The 17001-nt window shown below is 52.9% G+C and overlaps 1 protein-coding gene across 1 annotated transcript; it reads right to left on the bottom strand.

Annotated features, from left to right (window-relative positions):
* Positions 1-3604: 3604 nt before the first annotated feature.
* On the bottom strand, positions 3605-11658 carry RHCG (Rh family C glycoprotein; the record flags this gene model as incomplete). The annotated part of the gene is made up of 10 exons (XM_080626524.1): positions 3605-3670; positions 3784-3857; positions 4047-4171; positions 4693-4829; positions 5175-5312; positions 5959-6125; positions 6505-6652; positions 7402-7552; positions 7993-8179; positions 11448-11658. The coding sequence occupies 10 exons, from the start codon at positions 11656-11658 to the stop codon at positions 3605-3607; spliced, it is 1404 nt and encodes a 467-aa protein (XP_080482650.1).
* Positions 11659-17001: the final 5343 nt, after the last annotated feature.

Raw genomic sequence — 17001 nt, 5'->3', positions numbered from 1 at the left:
TGAGGAGTGGCCAGTTAAAACCAGGGCTGAACAGGGCTGGGTGGGCACTGTACATTCCGTCATGGGCTAAAGCAAACAGGAGTGTCATGTTCGTCTGGGCTGCAAGGCCAAGGCATCCATGGGCACGTAAATGTGGGGCTCCCAGCCCGTGCCCCCCTTGTGCTTTGCTCCTTGACAGCCACCTCCCGAAGTTAGGAGGCCATGCTCCTTCCCACATTAGCACATGAATGGGGTTAGGGGTGGGGGGGAGGTGGGAAGGGGGGCAAGCCCCCACTGTCCACTCAAGCAAACAATTTGGCTAGCAAATTGACATAATTACAAGGGACAGAGAGAAAAGAAAGGCGAGCCCCCTCCCCTGCACTCCAGAGGGCCCGACCCCTGCCGAGTTACTTAGACCCTTTGTGCGACTCAATGCTAGGTACTGATGAGGGGACGTATGCCCTTTTCAAGGGCTCTAAGCGACCGGCTGCCCTAATCTGATTACAACTTAGAGCACTCCTTCAAGAAGGGGCTGGAGCAGTGCTTGCATAGGCGTGGACACGCCGGGTCCAACATGCACACGCTTGCACCAGCACAAAGGTAGATGGACATGCACAGCAGAGGTGGATGGACACAGTGGCACCATGGCATACGTGTGCGAGGGCACACTGACACCATGAGCAACATGGACAATGTGGCTTTCAGTGTCACAGTTGCATGGTCAAGAAGGCTGAAGGCATATCTGTAGAAACACAGGGTTCTGTGCACATGGACAGACTGCCATCAGGTGATCCACCATGGCCAGTACATGGGGCATGCAACAAGCTCATTTCAACCCAAATCTGAGGCTTGGACTGCGTACCTGCAACCACACACACCAAAACACGCATGGAAGCATGTGCACCCCCTTCTCCTGGGCAGAGGCACAGGGTCCCCACCAGGAGTGGGGAACAACAGAGGCAAGCTTTCCCCAAATTCTTTGCAGCAGCTCCCAGGAGCAGGAGTACAAGCAAAGCCACCACCTGCCTATTAAAAGCGGGATTAAACGATGCTGTTCCCCCCGCTTCCCGCTCTCTCTACCATCATCCCCTTGGGGAAGCCACCACCTTTACATGAGGTTTTCCTCTTTATTTTCTAACTGCTTTTCTGCTCCGTGCCCATAGATCCCAGGGGATTAGCAGCCAGGCTGGGCCTTCCAGCCTCCTTGAAGGCAGGTTGTTTCAGCCACCCCCCCCATGGGAACCTGCCCCAGGACAACTTTGGTCAATGGCTCCAGTGCTTCCCAGCCAATTTGTACCACCTAATCCCCGCGGGTATCGACAGCCCCTTTCTCACACGTCCTCCTGCCTGCTAGAGCAGCCCAATCCTCTGCTCCGCGAGCTCCCCCGTTGAGAAACCCTCCGTCCACCGCTGGGGCCGCAACCGCACTTCAAACGCGCCAGCCCGACCTCGGCATTGTTTGCCAGGGAATTAAAAGTGCAAGGCCAGCCCCAGCGAGTGATTTAGGTACTGAGACCAGACTTAGCCCTGCGAGAGCACGGGCAATAAAACGCTTCGCTGCCCAGCAGCCTGGGCAATTTAAGGGTCTTCCCACGAGGAGGAGGCAGAGCCCAGAGGGACGGGGAGTGAGATCGGGGCTCCAGCACGTGCACATGGGGCAGGAGCATCTCCTGGTGCTCACAGACCTGTTCCACCAGAGATATGGGCTGGCCACCTCGCTAAAGCAATGAAGGTCACTCAGTCATTGATATTACTGATCCTCATGGCCCTGTGCAAACTGCTGAGTGGAAGGACTAGAGACCACGGGGGCCAGATGCACAGCTGGATGCTGGCTCATCTGGAGCATGGCCAGAGCTCAAACGGTACGGGATAGAGAGATGCTGGTCCAGTGACACAGTAGTAAATGCGTGCCTGAAAGGCCTGCTTTGCTTTCAAGGTTTTGCAGACTTGAGACAAAGAGTTCAGGACTCCGTTTTTGAAATGAGATCATCTACAGTGCTTGTCAGTAAACATCCCTGTGGTGGTTTGTGATGGGGTCTCTGGATGAAGCTTTGAGCAGAAAACAGCTGTTAAATCCTTCCTCAGTGCAAAGAGGCCGGGAGGAGATCTCCTTCTTTCAGCACATGGAATCAGGAATTGCCCTTCGTTTTCCCACCCCTGCCCTGGCAAAAGGATGCAGCTCAACACACAGCCAGCCTCTGCAGGGACTCTGCTTGAGGGACCATCTAACAACTTTCAGATCTGCCTTTGCCATCATGAAAGCATATACACTATACCACCAACTCCTGATGGCCGCAGCTATGGTATTTCCAAATTCCCCTTTAGCCAGTAAGCCCTTTCCCTGCATCCCATAGTGCTGCCATGCTTGGGAGCATTCCTATAGTGGATTTTAGGCCTTATTATGTTATTTTGTTATCCTTCTTTGTTCAACAGGGAGGTTATTTCAGGCCAAACAGAGGCAATGCAGGCTCCGAAGAGCGCATCTCCTGCGCCTGCCTGTCCCCATCCCCGCGCCATGGTGGAGGAACAGAGTGTTTCAGTGCCTCCTCCTCTGTCACAATGTTTTTCAGCTCCACCAAGTAAAGTGTCCAATTAGAGCAGAGCCTCTTGCTTCCATCTTTGCCGACATTTAATTAACATGCTGCTGCTGGCAGCCGCTGACAAATTCCAGAAACATGTTGTAAAGGGTTTTTGTCTTTACCCAGCATGGAAAATGAGGGTGTCATATCCCAAGGGGATGTGAATAGCTACTTTTGACTCCCCCCCTCAGGTGTGAGAATTACAGCTAGATGCAGTGAAGAGACCTATCAGCCCTCCTACCTCCTTTTTATTCCTCCCCTTTTCCTTTCCTGCTCCTCACACCGTAGCACCTTGGAAAACACACAGCTATTAGGCCTGATTTCATTCCTGTTTCCTCCAACTCTGGTTGAATCCTCATGGTTCAGTTAAGAACCCAGGGCTGTACTCTGCCTTTGGGCTCTTCCCATGAGGAGAGCACCAGTGAGTAGAAGGAATGCTCTGATGAAGCAATGGCTGAAACCAAAGCAGAGGGCAGGGTCGTGCCAGCCTGCACTGTGTGCACAGACAAGGCTCCCAAGGAGCTGACAGAGGCCTCAGTAGATCAGGTCAAGAGAAGGTGATGGCGGAGGCATGTAAAGTGTAGCCAGACTCAAATCTGGCCCTCACCCAGGCCTCTGCTTCCCACACGGGCTCAGCTATGGCCGTGCAGGTCTGGCTGCTGCCATTTATGTTAACATAAGCCAAGTGTCCCCTCTGCCTGTGCTATCCTCACAGTGCCATTGCCTGTGCATCCACGCCGAAGTGTTTCAGCACCTCCCCTTGACCATGAGCAGCCCAGATGCCGCCGGCATTTGGGTTACATCCCACTCTGCACCACTACCAACACGAGGCTTGGAAAGAACACACTTCCATTTTATTCACAAAGCTCGTTACAAAAGCAGAGAGAAAGGCAGCGCCGGGCACGTTGTCCTCATGGGAAGAACATGAACCATCGCCTGCCAGAGCAGGCCCCGGGTCCCTGTCGTGGGGGGCAGCCCCGCAGGCGGGAAGATGGCGGGCAGCCCCTCTCCGCCCTGGGGGGGCAGCGGCCGTGTCTCATGGGGGCTCATGGCGAGGCGGGCTTGTCGGGGTTGTGCATGTGGTACACATCGCTCTCCTCGTCCTCCGGCACCTGCGGCCCGCCACAGCCCCCTCAGCGCCGCGGGGCGACAGCGCCATCTTGTGCCGCCCGCCCCCCGCCGCCGGCCCCACAGACCCCGCCGGGGCAGCGAGCCCCCGCCTCACCTCCCAGTAAATGTCGTCCTCGAAGCAGTTCTCGTCCGAGGCGTCGCCCCAGATGGGCAGCTTCAGGATGGCCCCTGGAAGCACGATGATGGGGCTGTGGGGAGCAGGCGGGGTGCGGTGGCTGCAGCCCACCCGTCCCGGCGGCACAGGAGGCAAACGCAGGAGCATCGAGCCCCATTCGATCCTTTTGCCATGGTTCCCCTGGCTCCTCTGCGGTGATCCCACTGCAGGGTGTCCCCTCCCCGGGCTCCCCTCCTGCTTACCCACAAGGGCACCCCCGGCAAAGGCCATCAGCAGAGACACCACAATGCCGGCTGCCTGGAACCCGCCTTGAACGCTGGGTGTGCGCGTCTGGTAGGGGCCAGTGAAGTCAAAGGCCTTGATGAACCTGCAGAAAGGGCGAGAATTCCTCCTGGCAGGAGAGCTTTCGGGGCTCTGGCCCTGCTCCATGAGGGACTCCTCCCTAAGCCCCATCCCTCTTCTGCAATGGGCCGGGAGAGTGTCACAAGGACACAAAGCACTGCTCACTTCCTTCTCCTCTGCCCCCTGGCAAAGTTTTACTCAGGAGGAGCCCAAACAGAAATATTTCCTTTGTATTTCAGACCTTCAACTTCACCTGACCCCACAAGACAATGCGGGGATGGAGGGAGGAGGCTTCCCCACCCACCATGCTCCAGAATAATGCCAAGCAATAGGATTGTGGCTCCTTTTTGAGGCCACCAGAAGCCAGCTGCGAGAGATGAGTCTTTTACACTTCAGTAAGCCTGACACGGCCAGTGCGCCCCATGTTTTTGAGGGGCAAAGGGGCAAATATGGACAATTAACAAGGGCTGTTAATTGCTCCTTGCTCCCAGACCTAGAAGCCCCTGATAACATCTGTTCTCAGGGAAGGTTTTCAAGCTGCCTTACCCTTCTTTTCCATACACATCCTCTGTGGCTGCGGCTGCCGTGATGGCCCCCACAATGCCTCCAATAAGGCCCGGCATGGCGTGGAGGTTGTGGATGCCACACGTGTCCTGGATGTGCAATCTAGACTCCAAAAAGGGCTGAGGGGAAGGGAGGTAGAGAGAGATGAGGGACATGAGCACAGCCCTGGAAAGGATTAGTTCATTCCATGGAGGACTGGGTAAGTAGAGAAGGAAGAGAGATACTGTATCCCATTAAAGAGCTAGAGGCTTGTAGACATAGATGGGAGCCAAGCTCAAGACAAAATAACAACATATCCTCCAAACACTCTCCTGTTGGGAGACTGAACCTTCCTGGGCACTTTGGGGCAGTAAATGAAGTCAGAAGTGCATCTACTTAAGAGATGGTGGAAAGCAGTAACCCTCAGAGGGAAGTGAATCCATTTCTGGCCTGCATAGCAGGCAGACCCCTAAAACAGCACTCACCGTGAGGTAGACATACCCCACCGTGGACACAATCCCAGAGATGAACCCAACAATGAGGGCACCGTATGGAGTCAGCATCATCTCTGCACTGGTGCCCACGGCCACGCCACCCGCCAGCGTTGCATTCTGGATGTGGACCTGCAGAAGTAACCACCCTGTTTTGGCATCTCGGGGAGACTGCAATTGCTCAGGGATAGTGCAAAAGGCAATGTGGAAGAATCAGCACTGAAAGCATTCCCAGAGGAAACTTCAGGGCCTGTTTTCCTGCTCACTGGTGAAAAACAAGAGAAGAGGCAGCCTCTGTCTGCAGCACAGGCGCACAGACTCCCACTCCCCGTACCACACACGTTCTTTGCATCCACAAATCCGGGTGGGGAGTTGTGATCAGATGGAAATTGTCTCACCCGTGTGTCACGCAAGCTCTGCTGTCACAGAGACATGTCACCCACACACATAACACGTACAAGTCAGCCCCCCGATTGCTCACGAGCTGCTGCGCAGGCCCTGCTCAGCTTGCTGGAGAGGGCTGCTAAACATGGCTCTGCAACGTGCTCATCCGTAGCAAGTCCAATCCCTGCTGCGACTTAGGTCCACCACATGCAGGCATCACCCTTCACCTCAAGCACTGCAGGACTCACTTCCCACTTGCTTATTCAGTATAGCCTGAATGCTGGTTTCACCATCACACCCTAAACCCCAGCATCTGTTCAGCAAAGGACAAGTGCCAATCATTTCCTGGACCCTTGATCAACTTCATTATAAGTCCCCTGAGTTCCCAGCTTACCATGTCAAGCTTGCCTTTCTTCTGCAGCATGCTGGAGAAGGCCACTGTGGTGAGGACACAAGCAGCCAGTGAGCAGTACGTGTTAATGGCAGCCCGGTGCTGGGCGTCCCCGTGCTCAGATACTGCTGAGTTAAAACTGGGCCAGTACATCCATAGATACAGGGTTCCTGATGGGATGGGGAGGAGGGGACAAAGAAGGGTAAAGAGAGAATATGGGAATTGAATAAAACCCTCTAAAGAAGATCTTTCTGCCCGGTGGGAAGTTAAATCTTGTAGTCCTGCTGCCCCAGAGCTGCATCCGTCATGATGGGACCATCTGGCAGAGAGGGGGAACCAAAATACATCCTTGTCTTCCTAGGTACCATCGCAGCCCAGCCACTGATGAAGGGAGCTGAGTAGCTTAGAGAGGTAGAAGACTGGGATACAGAGCTTCTCAGCCCCAGATCCTGGTTTCAGTTTGGTTTTCGCAGAGACACCTGAGGGACCACCCCTTTGCAGCCAAATGATCCACATGTACCGGCACCCCTGAGGCAGTGGCTGACTCACCGATCATAGCGAAGAGGTCAGAGTGGTACACAGAGCCCTGCTTGTCCTTACTCTGCTCTAGGTTGGGTCTGTACAGGATGCATGTCACTGTGAGGCCAAAGTAAGCTCCGAAGGTGTGAATGGTCATGGAGCCACCTGCATCCTTAACCTGCAGCCATGGGAGAACAGAGGTTTGCTTCTGCAGTCACTGCTCATTCTGGAGCTGAGGTCTGGTTTGCATCATGCCCAGATTGTCCTCCCACTCTTCCTTCCAGCCTGCACTTAGTCATGGGGAGAGGTGCACAGAAATGCTCTGGTCCTGCTATCTATCCTGCTTTCTTGGTCCTGTACATGACCATGACATTCCTTTTAGCTTCCTCTTGCAAGGCATCAGGACAGAAGGGAGTTTCTGATGTGTCCCAATGGCAAATGGATTGCAGCAATAGCCAGGTTGGCTTCTAGGTGCACTCAGTTCTCCTGGCAACTTGTTCGCTTTTCAGCCATGTAAGCCCTCTCTCAGAGGGCAGGAACCCTGCCTCTGTCAGCAGACTTCTTGTCCTCTTTGTCACTTAATTTCCTTCTACAACACCCATATTCCAGCAGGGGAAACAGATGAGAGGGAAATCTCAGGTGCAAAGAGAGTGACTGGTCTTTTGTATTAAGACTCATCATCTGCTGCTGCAACAGAGGGACCCAGTGCTCTTGAATTGCCGGGCTTGTGTGTAAAGCCCTAGAAGATCTCCCTTCTCAGGGAGGGATGACCCCCTCTTTCATAATCTGTCTACTTTCTCTGCCTGAATGCTTGCATTTCAAATGCTTATGAGGCAGTGGCTTGGTGGAGCCATGGCAAAGGGAGACCGTTTGGTGAGATAAAGAGAGGAAGGAGCAGAACCAACCTAGTTCTGCCTAAAGCCTTACATGAAGCAGGTTGAGGAGGATGTACTCATTCACTGCGAAGAGCGTGACTTGAAACAGAGTCATGATAAGGAGCTGTATGGGGCTGGTTTTGCCCAGGATGGCCCCAAAGGCAATGCACACAGAGCCCACACAGAAATCAGCATTGATCAGGCTGGAAAAGGGGAAGGCAAATGGTGGTTTAATAAGGAAATACTCTTGTGTAAATCACCCTCACCCACCCCAGCTCTAGAGATTCATCATTAGGAAACACCCCTGGATTTCCCATTGACCTTCCTCCCATCCTTACATACTGTCCAGAAAAGGTGCTTTCCCATATTATTTCAATAACATGATCATATGTGTTCCCGGCACTGTCGTCCACAATGCCCAGTTTGGGATTAAGGGGTGATGCTTGTCTCACATTTCCCTTTGGGCACCTTAATGGCAGGTACATTTGGGCTGAAAGGTGGAAAGCAAGTGGAGGTATGTGGAGGGAAGACAACATTCATAGAGACTTGATTGCACACCATAGAGGGACAAATGATGGCAGCTGCTTGCCTCCCATCCCAGCTTTTCCACTGGCCAGCACCCCAGAGCCCATCTCCTCCTTACTTCTCCACTCCAATGAGGATCTTCCCATTCTCAAAAGAGTGGAACCAGCCTTGCATCAGGAGAGCCCACTGGATCCCAAAGGCAGCAAGGAGGAAATTGAAACCCACGGCTCCGAATCCGTAACGCTTGAGGAACATCATGAGGAAGCCAAAGCCCACAAAGATCATCACATGAACGTCCTGGAAAGCTGTACAGAGTGAAGGGACCGTCAGCTATGGGGGGACAGCAGGGCTGTGAGTGCCATTTGAAGTGGTGTAAGGAAACTACCTGCATCAGTGGCCATAGGGGGGAAATTCAAGAGAAAATGTGTTTGTCCCAAGTCCTCACATTTCTAAGTCTGAGAATGGCTCAGGTTTCATAAAATGGCTTCTGGTTGAAAGGCTTTGTCTTGAAAGTATGCATGCAAGAGAAGATCGGAGACTAATGGAGTGTACAGAGGAAAGCATTTTCAATTCAGCTTAGTTTTACCCTTTACAAAATCCTCAGAAAATGCATGCAAAATGAGCAATTAAGTTTTATTAAAAACACATGGAAGGTCATTTTGGGTAGGCCCATCTCATGCAGAGTCTGGGGGAATGGCTCAGAGCAAGAAGAGTCCAGGAACAAGGGAAGTTCACAAAGACATTTTTCAATGTTGCTGAAATCAGTGGCAAAATACCCTTGAGACCAGGATCCTCTTGTGAGATTTGGAGTGCTTAAACCAGAGAGACCCAGTTCTTGCCATAAATGCTCTGACCTACTAACTTGAGCCCCTCAGATGCCCTTCCCTGGGGGAAACCAAACCTGTGTGAGCCTCCTCAAAGACCTTCTCAGTGCAATAAACCTGCTGTATAAACCTGCTGTACTTTTAATGCTGCATGTTTCTACCAGATAAGCATCGCTTTGCAATTAAGTGAGCTGAAACTCTGCAGAGGTACAACTGAACCATGCAAGCCCTCACAGTGGAGGCCTATGAAAAGAGCAGGAGACTCAAAGCTGGGATCTCCTGCTGGGATATTCCCACCTGCACATCCTCACTTTACAACAGGTAAACATAGCATTAACAGAGCTACTCCAGCTCTGTGTTATGCAGCACACAAACCATTATAGCCATTAAAACCAGTAATGTTTGTGTACCTCAAAGAAAGCATAAGCTCAGGACAAAGGCTGAGAACCTGCTATACCCCATACCTGTGCTGAAATCCAGCAGCCCCAGATCCACTCCTTCAGGGACAATGGTGGTGTACCTGCTGCTTCCACTAAGGGCTGAGTAAGGATTTGGATGAGGTGTTGCTCTATAGAGGCCATGGCTTTTGTCCTTTGGTGCTTTACAAGATCTTGCAGCTTGTTTAAGGACAAGCATTTGGACAGGCTCCAGCAATGCAGAGTCACATTGCAGGGACAGGTTAATCTGCTTTCATGCCCATGAAATCACTCATAAAAAAAGGAAGGAGACAAGATCTGGAGCTGGCACTGTTCAGCACAGGTCACTTCAAACACTTCTCTGAATGGCCAAAGAACTAGTCTTCCTAACTCTGGTTTCATCATACAGTCCTGCAGACTCTCCTTCTGCAGCTGTATTTACTCTTCCCACCTCTCTCCTCCAGTGCAATCTGCACAATACACAGCCAGAATTATCTGCTGCCGTTTGCATTATATATTCCCACTTTCATCCTTAGAAGCAGAAATACACAGGTCAAAGGTAGGGAATGTGTGCCCTCTGAAAACACAGAGGATGCCCACTGTGTGTTAGACCCTGTACAAACCCAGGAGGAAGACCAGGTCTTTCTTCAGGCTGCACCCAGTCTAAAACCTTTTTCTAACCCTTGCAATTGTTTTCCCTGAAGAAGAACATCGGCATCACTCAGAGACAATGAGTCTTCAGGTGCTGTCATGCCCTAAAGGTTTTGTGACCCTGCTTGTGTGGGAGGACAATCGGCATCACTACCAAGAGGAAGTGTTTGGGCTTTGGGAATGCTACCTGTACCAAAGAATCTGGTTTCTTTGCCCTAGAGAGCAAATGAGTCACTCGTTAGGGAATATCAATGTGCGATCCAAAATGAGAAGGAATTGTCACACTGACAGGACCTGGCAATGGGCACCACGGTTGAGCATAGGCTCTCCTTTGCCTGCCTTCCCCATCATCTCTGGGCTTGAAGGACTTGCCAGTTCATCACTCCTATCCCACTGGCACTTGGGACAGGTCCTATGGACAGCAAAGGTTGCAGGCACGTTACTATAACTGGTCCTTGAGTGTTCCACCATCACACTCTCTCCTGAAGAGCGTTGGATGGACACAGAGATCAAAATGCCAGGGCTTGGCCACCTTGCCATGTTTGTCCATCTTTGCAGAGAGAGAACATTTGTAATTAGATAATGGACAAAGACCAGTTGTGCTTTTGGGCATATGAACCCATCTTCAGGTCCGCAACAGAAATGTAATGCAAACCTAAACTGAGCTAAGCAGTTGTTCTTGGGTTCATTTAATTGTGTGAATCCATACAGCCATTTGAAGGGGAATATTTGGCACTGCCAAGCAGGGGTGGGATATGAGGACAGAAGAGATGTGATGTCCTTAGCTCCTACAAGCTCTTTCTTGGACCCCTGATGAGGACATCCCAGCACATCAGTGACAAAAGCATCCATCAGGCACTGATGCTGCCTCTTGCCAACCCGCCTGAGGTTAGTCCTAAGGGCACCCCAGCCATACACTAACCAGGAGGCCAGCTAAGCAGAGGTTCTCTGTAAGCAAATCCTGTTCTGAAGTTGCTAATCCTCAGCAGCTACAGGTTGCTATAGCTCCTTTGATTTAGCAGGTGTTTTTAATGGAAATGTTCTAAATAGACGCATGACTCAGGCCTGTTGCTTCCTTGGAAACAATTGCCTACAGAAGCAGCCTGTTCTGAATGGCTCACAGCGATGACCAGCCCTGGAGATCAAAGCTGGCCAAAGGCACTGCATGATCAGGAGTGCTTTAACCACCTGAATAATCCACGGGGCAATAAGATGCAGCGACCCAAGAGCCCTACGAGCCTGGCAGGTTAGGAAGACTCTGGCATAGAAATGCCAGTAGCTAAAGGGTAATTTACAAGCGAGGGGGAGGATGTAGGAAGGGGAGGAAGATGTCACAGGATCTCAACAGCCGTTCCTCCGTATGCACAGGAAAGCTCACTCTGATCCAGAGCTGAGGGAGGGGGCAGCAAGCCGAAACTTGCTGGGTGCTGGGAACACGTCAGCCCTATTCCTGGAAAAAAGACGTCATGGAACCCTGCTGACACAGCCCCAAGAGGGGCTGCAAAGCTCTTCTCTTACTCTTTGGTGTATCCCAAACCAGCCTCAAGGCAAGAGCCTGACTTTCCAGCAATCAGTGGAGACATCGCTTCTGGCAGGCTCTACCATGGGATAGGATGGGATGGGATAGGATGGGATGGGATGGGGAACAGCCAGCACCAGGACTAGGCTTCCCAAATACTCACATGGGTATCGGAAGTAGAAATCATTCTCCATGTCACTGGTTATGTTCTTCTTCTGCTTCTCTTCCTCCCAGTGTGCATCAGCTTCGGGACCGAAGCGCACAAAGACCCCAAAGAGGACGATCATGGCCACCTCCCAGAGAAGGCATATGAGCGGGAGCCGCCAGCGCATGTACGTGTTCTTCGCCATGCCCTGATGCCTCGGCCGCTCCATCCGCAGGGATCCTCGGGGACTCTCATCCCCTGAGCCTGGTCAAGGCCGGCGGCATATATAGGAGAGGGCGAGGTGGGGCCCAGGGAGGTGCCTGCGGCAGGATCACGTTTCAGAGCCCGGGAGCTTCAGCTCCTGTCGCTCTCCTTCCTCCGCGGGAGGAGGGACAGGTCCCAGCAGCTTTCGTCCGCGCTGCTCAGAGCACCTCTGAGCCCTGCCTTCCCGGAGACCAGGAGATGTGGAGGGCAGCAGAGTGCGGAGTGGAGCCTGGGCGTCCTGCCCCCCGCTCTGCCCGGCCACACACCTCTTCCCTGCCCCTTGCAGAAGCACGCTGATCCTGAGCATCCTGCCTCCCTGCACTGGGTGCTCCTCCTGCCACCCTGCAGCGCCCTGCAGGCACCTTCCCCAGTGAGCATCGAGGGTGAAGGCAGAGTGCCCCTTGCTGCAGCTCTCTGCTGTCCCCCCTGTCTTGCAGGGCACTGCAGCAGCCCCAAGGCCCTTTGTACCAAGATGAAACTGTTGGCTCCTTGCTTTGCAACATGCCTCCATATAGCTGACTGCACCCTGCAAACCATGGTGGAGATAAGCGGGAACAGGCTTGCCATCCCATGCAAGGCAACTCCCAGAGCCTCTTGGGCAATGCCATTGTCACCAGGGTCTGTTTCCTCTCATAAGCCTCTGTCCTGGGTGCAGAAATTGAGGGATACAGCCGTGCTGCAGCAGGGGTCTGCCTGGGGCTGCTTATCCCATAATCAGAGCAGTTAGCTCTCTTTGACCAAGAGCAAATGGGGCTGAGCCCAGGGATCACATTCCCCTGTGATGACCAGAAGACGAGGTGTGGGGCCATCCCACATCCCTGTGGAAGCAGCCTGAGTCACTAGGCTGGGTGCAAGTGCTGCTGTTTGCTTTTGCGAAAGCAGTCTGTGGGGGAGTCCCAGGAGGAAGAGGAAGATACATGCTTCAAACCAAATACCAAGATCCTGCATGCGTGCACAGACGTGCAGTGGCTCTGCCATGGATCCAGAAGGATTTAAGTGACATGTGCCGTGATTTCCTGAAGTGATGTACCCAGCACATCCTCCCAGCAAGACAAGCTGGGACTCCATAAAACCAGGGCAGTGCTCTGAGGTAGTGCTGGAGATGGGGCTGGAAACCTCAGTGCTGCAGCCTGAACGTCCCCTCCTCTGGTATGGGGCCTCCTTTAATTAATAAACATAAACACAATACTCCTTTTTACCCCATGGTTTTGAACCATATGCTCTTTTCCTAAAGAGCCAGGCAAATCCTTCAAAGCCAGCTCCTTCCTCTGCCTGCAGATCTCGGAGATGCCTGTCAGTCAGTCTTCAAGAGATGAAAGACAGCAGCCCAGGCAAGCTGCCCAAATCTGCTGATGGCTTCTAATTGTGTCCTGCAGGCTGAGCAAGCATCACTGATTGCTGTGGTGATTAGGCAATAATTTGAGTTTATTGTTATTTTTTTCCTTGTTTGCTTTCTTCTCCAAGTGACAGATGGCGGAAAAATGCTGTGGATGGTCTTGAAGAGACTGACGACCATACAAAATCATTCTCCAACCTCATCTGGGCCCCATTCTGGCTGTAGGACAGAAGCAGCATTGGGAATAGCTGGGGAGATGCATCTCAGGAGCACTTCTGTATGGCAGAGGGACCAGCTAGTGACCAGACACACACTGTGGAGGGTCAGCAGTAAGACAGCAAGTGAACCTGGACAGCGAATGACCACCAGACCATGGCAGAGCATCAGGGGAGCACTGGTCGGGGCTGCAGATCAGTGCTGTGCTTTTCAGCAAGGGTTCGAACCAGCACCCGTCTCTTCCTGCCAATGATGTGGCTGAGGAAAAGTGACCCCATCTGCCTTGCCCTTGCTGTGAATGAGCAGAGCTTCATGTGGCTGGGGTCACTTGGTGAGGACTCATAAAGCAAATGGATGTTGCTGTTGTCCTGAGGACTGGCCGTTCCTTCAGCAATGCTGCTCAGGGCCCAGCCAGCATATTTTTGGGTCTCCCATTACATGTGGTTTCTGCAGGACAGTTTCAGGTGTATGCACCAGGAAAGAAGAGATCTTCAGCTGGAAAGAAGCTGAAATCCCTAAACAATACCTGAGCTCTAATCACTAGAAGCACTGTTGATAGTTGCATGTTCTCCTGCCAGCTGTGTGGTAGGACCAGTCTTCAGCCCTGCCCTAGAGCAGTTCTTAGACACCTTGAGAAAGGCAAGACAGAGGCATAGAGGGACATTTTATAACAGAACACATGCTGGTAAGGTAGCATAGCCACCAGCAATGTACTTTGTGGTTCTTCTTTAGCAGAAGGAACCAAACTGCAAAGCTTCTCTAATCCATGGTCTCATTGAAATGGCAGCATCCCCAGAAAAGCAGCTTGTGAAACCCTTGCACAGCCCAGGAGGCAGCAGCTCTGTCCCCAGCCCCTCTCCCCTGTGTCTGGAGGCCGAGGACAAAGGCTAATGGCTTTTCTCCTGGCCTGATAGTCTCACCTTGCTGCACTGCCTTTCGCTGCCCCTTCTTATCAACCTGCAGATCAGCACTTCACCACTGCAGTCTCCTCAGAGCTGGAATGCTCCATTGCCTGCCCATGCTGTGACAGCCCGTTAAAGGACCAGCTTCTCTCCAGTCTCTTTGCAGGGCCAGGCTAACACTGGAAAGGCTGGCAGGGCCATGCCAGCTTGGTTACCTGCAGTGATGCTGGCACAGCACTTCCTATGCTGGGTTAGATCAGGTCCTTTGCATCTGTCCTACAAGGATCCTAGCTGCCTGGTAGGATGCACGGGGCAGATTTCTGGGTGGCCCAGTCACATATACCAAGCCTGCTCCACCAAATTTAGACCATCATGTCCAGCACTCATAAGAGGTGCAAGGTTTCCCCAAAAACTTGTTGGGGGAATAGGGGCAGGTACGTCTGTGCTTCTGCTCTGGAGATGTGGGACTAGATCTTGGCAGGGTTGTATAGGACTGGTCCCAGCTGGGTCTCTCCCAGTTTCTCACTTTTATGAGCACTAAAATTATTTGGGAGATGTAAAAAACAAAATCTAAAAGCACACAGAAATCCCTCTCTCCTGTCTGGAGGCCTCAGGGCAGCTTCACCCTAGAGAGGAGAGAATGGGGGCTCCTTGGGTCACTGTGAACTGTCCCATCAGTGCTTGCCTGCTTACCCTCACCTTTCCCTTCTTTATCTCCTGGCACCTCCAAGGATTCACTAGAATGAGGAGAACCAGGTAAAACCAGGTAATCCCAGGGAACAGACATGCCCACATGCAGTGGGCAAGTGATCTTTGCTCCTGGCTGGATCTACCCCAGAGCACACACTGTCTTGCCTAGCTCACTGGGGAGCAGAAGCCACCGGCATCAAAGGTGACTCACTGCTTGTGCAGGTCCTTGAGGAGTACCTCGAAAGTGAAGCATCTGAGTTAATCCAAACCCAAACCATTTTTGGCTTCCTTAGCAGAATGGCAAACAAACTTCACCTCGGGGCGGGACAGAGTGGTGGGTGGGGGAGATCACAAATTCATTTAGGTCTGAGTTTTCTCAGGCCTTTTCTTAGCCTTCACCATTAAATACCAGTCAAAATAAAGCAAGTCTTTTTCTAAGTTTAACAAAAAAGAATCCCATCTGGATCAAAGTGCCAACCAAACATGAGCCCCATTTACAAACGATGTTTCTTGTGCTCTCTCCTTCCTTCCAAGAAGCTGCATTTATCAGCAAGTAAATGATTGTCCAGAAAGAAGCCAAGGGCTGTGTGTGAGAGAGAAGTCAGTGTCCTTGGGGAGCAGGCACGAGGGCGAGCAGAGGCGTGAGCAACTCTAGCTGTCACACAAGGAAACATGCAGGTCACTGGGGCTCAGCCACCATCTCTGATGGCTTTCCTGAGAGATGGATGGCCTTGGAGAGCAAGAAAGGAGGAGGGGGCTGAGCAGCCGGTGGCAATTCCCACGTCAGGAGCTGCCAGGCTTTGCTGGGGAACTCCCCCTTGCCCCCAGTTTGTTTGTGGTCCCTGTTGGACCGTGATAAGGCAGGTTTTGGTCACACTCTGCTAAGTGTCCTCAGCTGGCTGCTGGAACGGGCGCCAGTGGCTAGACAATGCAAGCAGGAGCATGGTGGGGTGCTGCTCTTCAGAGCTCTGACAGGGGAGTGATGTATCGACAATGTCTTATATAGGGCCAAGAGGAGCAGGAGCCCCCATCCCACAGGCTGCCCACCACCCTTCCAGCCAGGCAGCCCTGGTGCCCTTCCCTTGCTCTCAGTGTGCAGCCGAGCGGGTCAGCTCCTGGCTCCAGCTCATTACACCCGCCCAGTTCAGCAGCACAGTGGATGGTGTTTGCTGCCCACTGGTCTTTGTTGCTTTATAAATACAAGTGCTGCTGGTGACACTGGTTTGTGCTGGGGCATTCAGGCTCTGCCGAGAAGGGTGCTGTGGACATCTGGGTAGCTCTGGTCTGTGGGGTGTCCTCCTCCTCCTCCTGGTTCCCGGTGTGATGCACACACACATGGATCACCCCATGACTGCTGCCATCCGTGGGGTAAGCGGTGTGCCAGGAAACGGGGCTCAGGGGCAAGGGTGTGAATGACAACCCAGGGACTTTATCCTCACCCCCCCAGCCATGAGCTTCTGTCCACCCAAACCCCCCTGCGTTTGCACCCATAAGGGGTAGATTGGGCTTGACTGGGCTAAACTGGACTGGTTTGAGCTGAGCTGTATTAGGCTGGACTGGGAGGACATAAGCTGGACAGAGCTGGGTTGGAGCAGCTCATCCCAGCCCAGCTCAGCTCATCCCAGTTTAGCTCAGTCCAGCTCAGTTTAGCCCAGTCCAGCTCAGCTCAGGCCCTGACTGGGTTATGCTGGGCAGGACTTGACTGGGCTGAACTGGGCTCGACTGCGCTGAGCTGGGCTGGACTTAGCTGGGCTGTCTTGCACTGGGCTGTGCTGTGCTAGCCTGACCCGGACTGGGCTAAACTGGACTGGAACAGAGCCTAGCTCCGAGCTGTCACGGAGCCATCCATGCCATCATCGTGACGTCATCGTCTTTAAGGCCAATGAGGGGAGAGTAAGACAGTGACGTAACCGCCAGGCGCGCTCCGCCGCCTTTAAAATTTAAACCTGCTTTCTCTTCTCGCTGGCCCCGCCCTCTGGTGTCGTCACGGGCCTCTCCGCCAATCGAAATGCCGCGCTCTCCCTCTACCTGTCTACGCAGACCGCGGCAGCCAATCAGCGGAGAGCACTGCTTGAACTGCTGCGGTGGCCGCCAGCGCGCGCGCTGCGTTGCGCAAGCGCGTCACATCCCCTCTAAGGCCGCTGCCCAATAGGGAGCGCGGGGG

Source organism: Psittacula echo, assembly GCF_963264785.1.
Source record: "Psittacula echo genome assembly, chromosome: 10".
NCBI lineage: Eukaryota > Metazoa > Chordata > Aves > Psittaciformes > Psittacidae > Psittacula > Psittacula echo.
The sequence above is the reverse complement of the archived record's forward strand: the minus strand, read 5'-3'. Positions and strand labels throughout refer to the sequence as shown.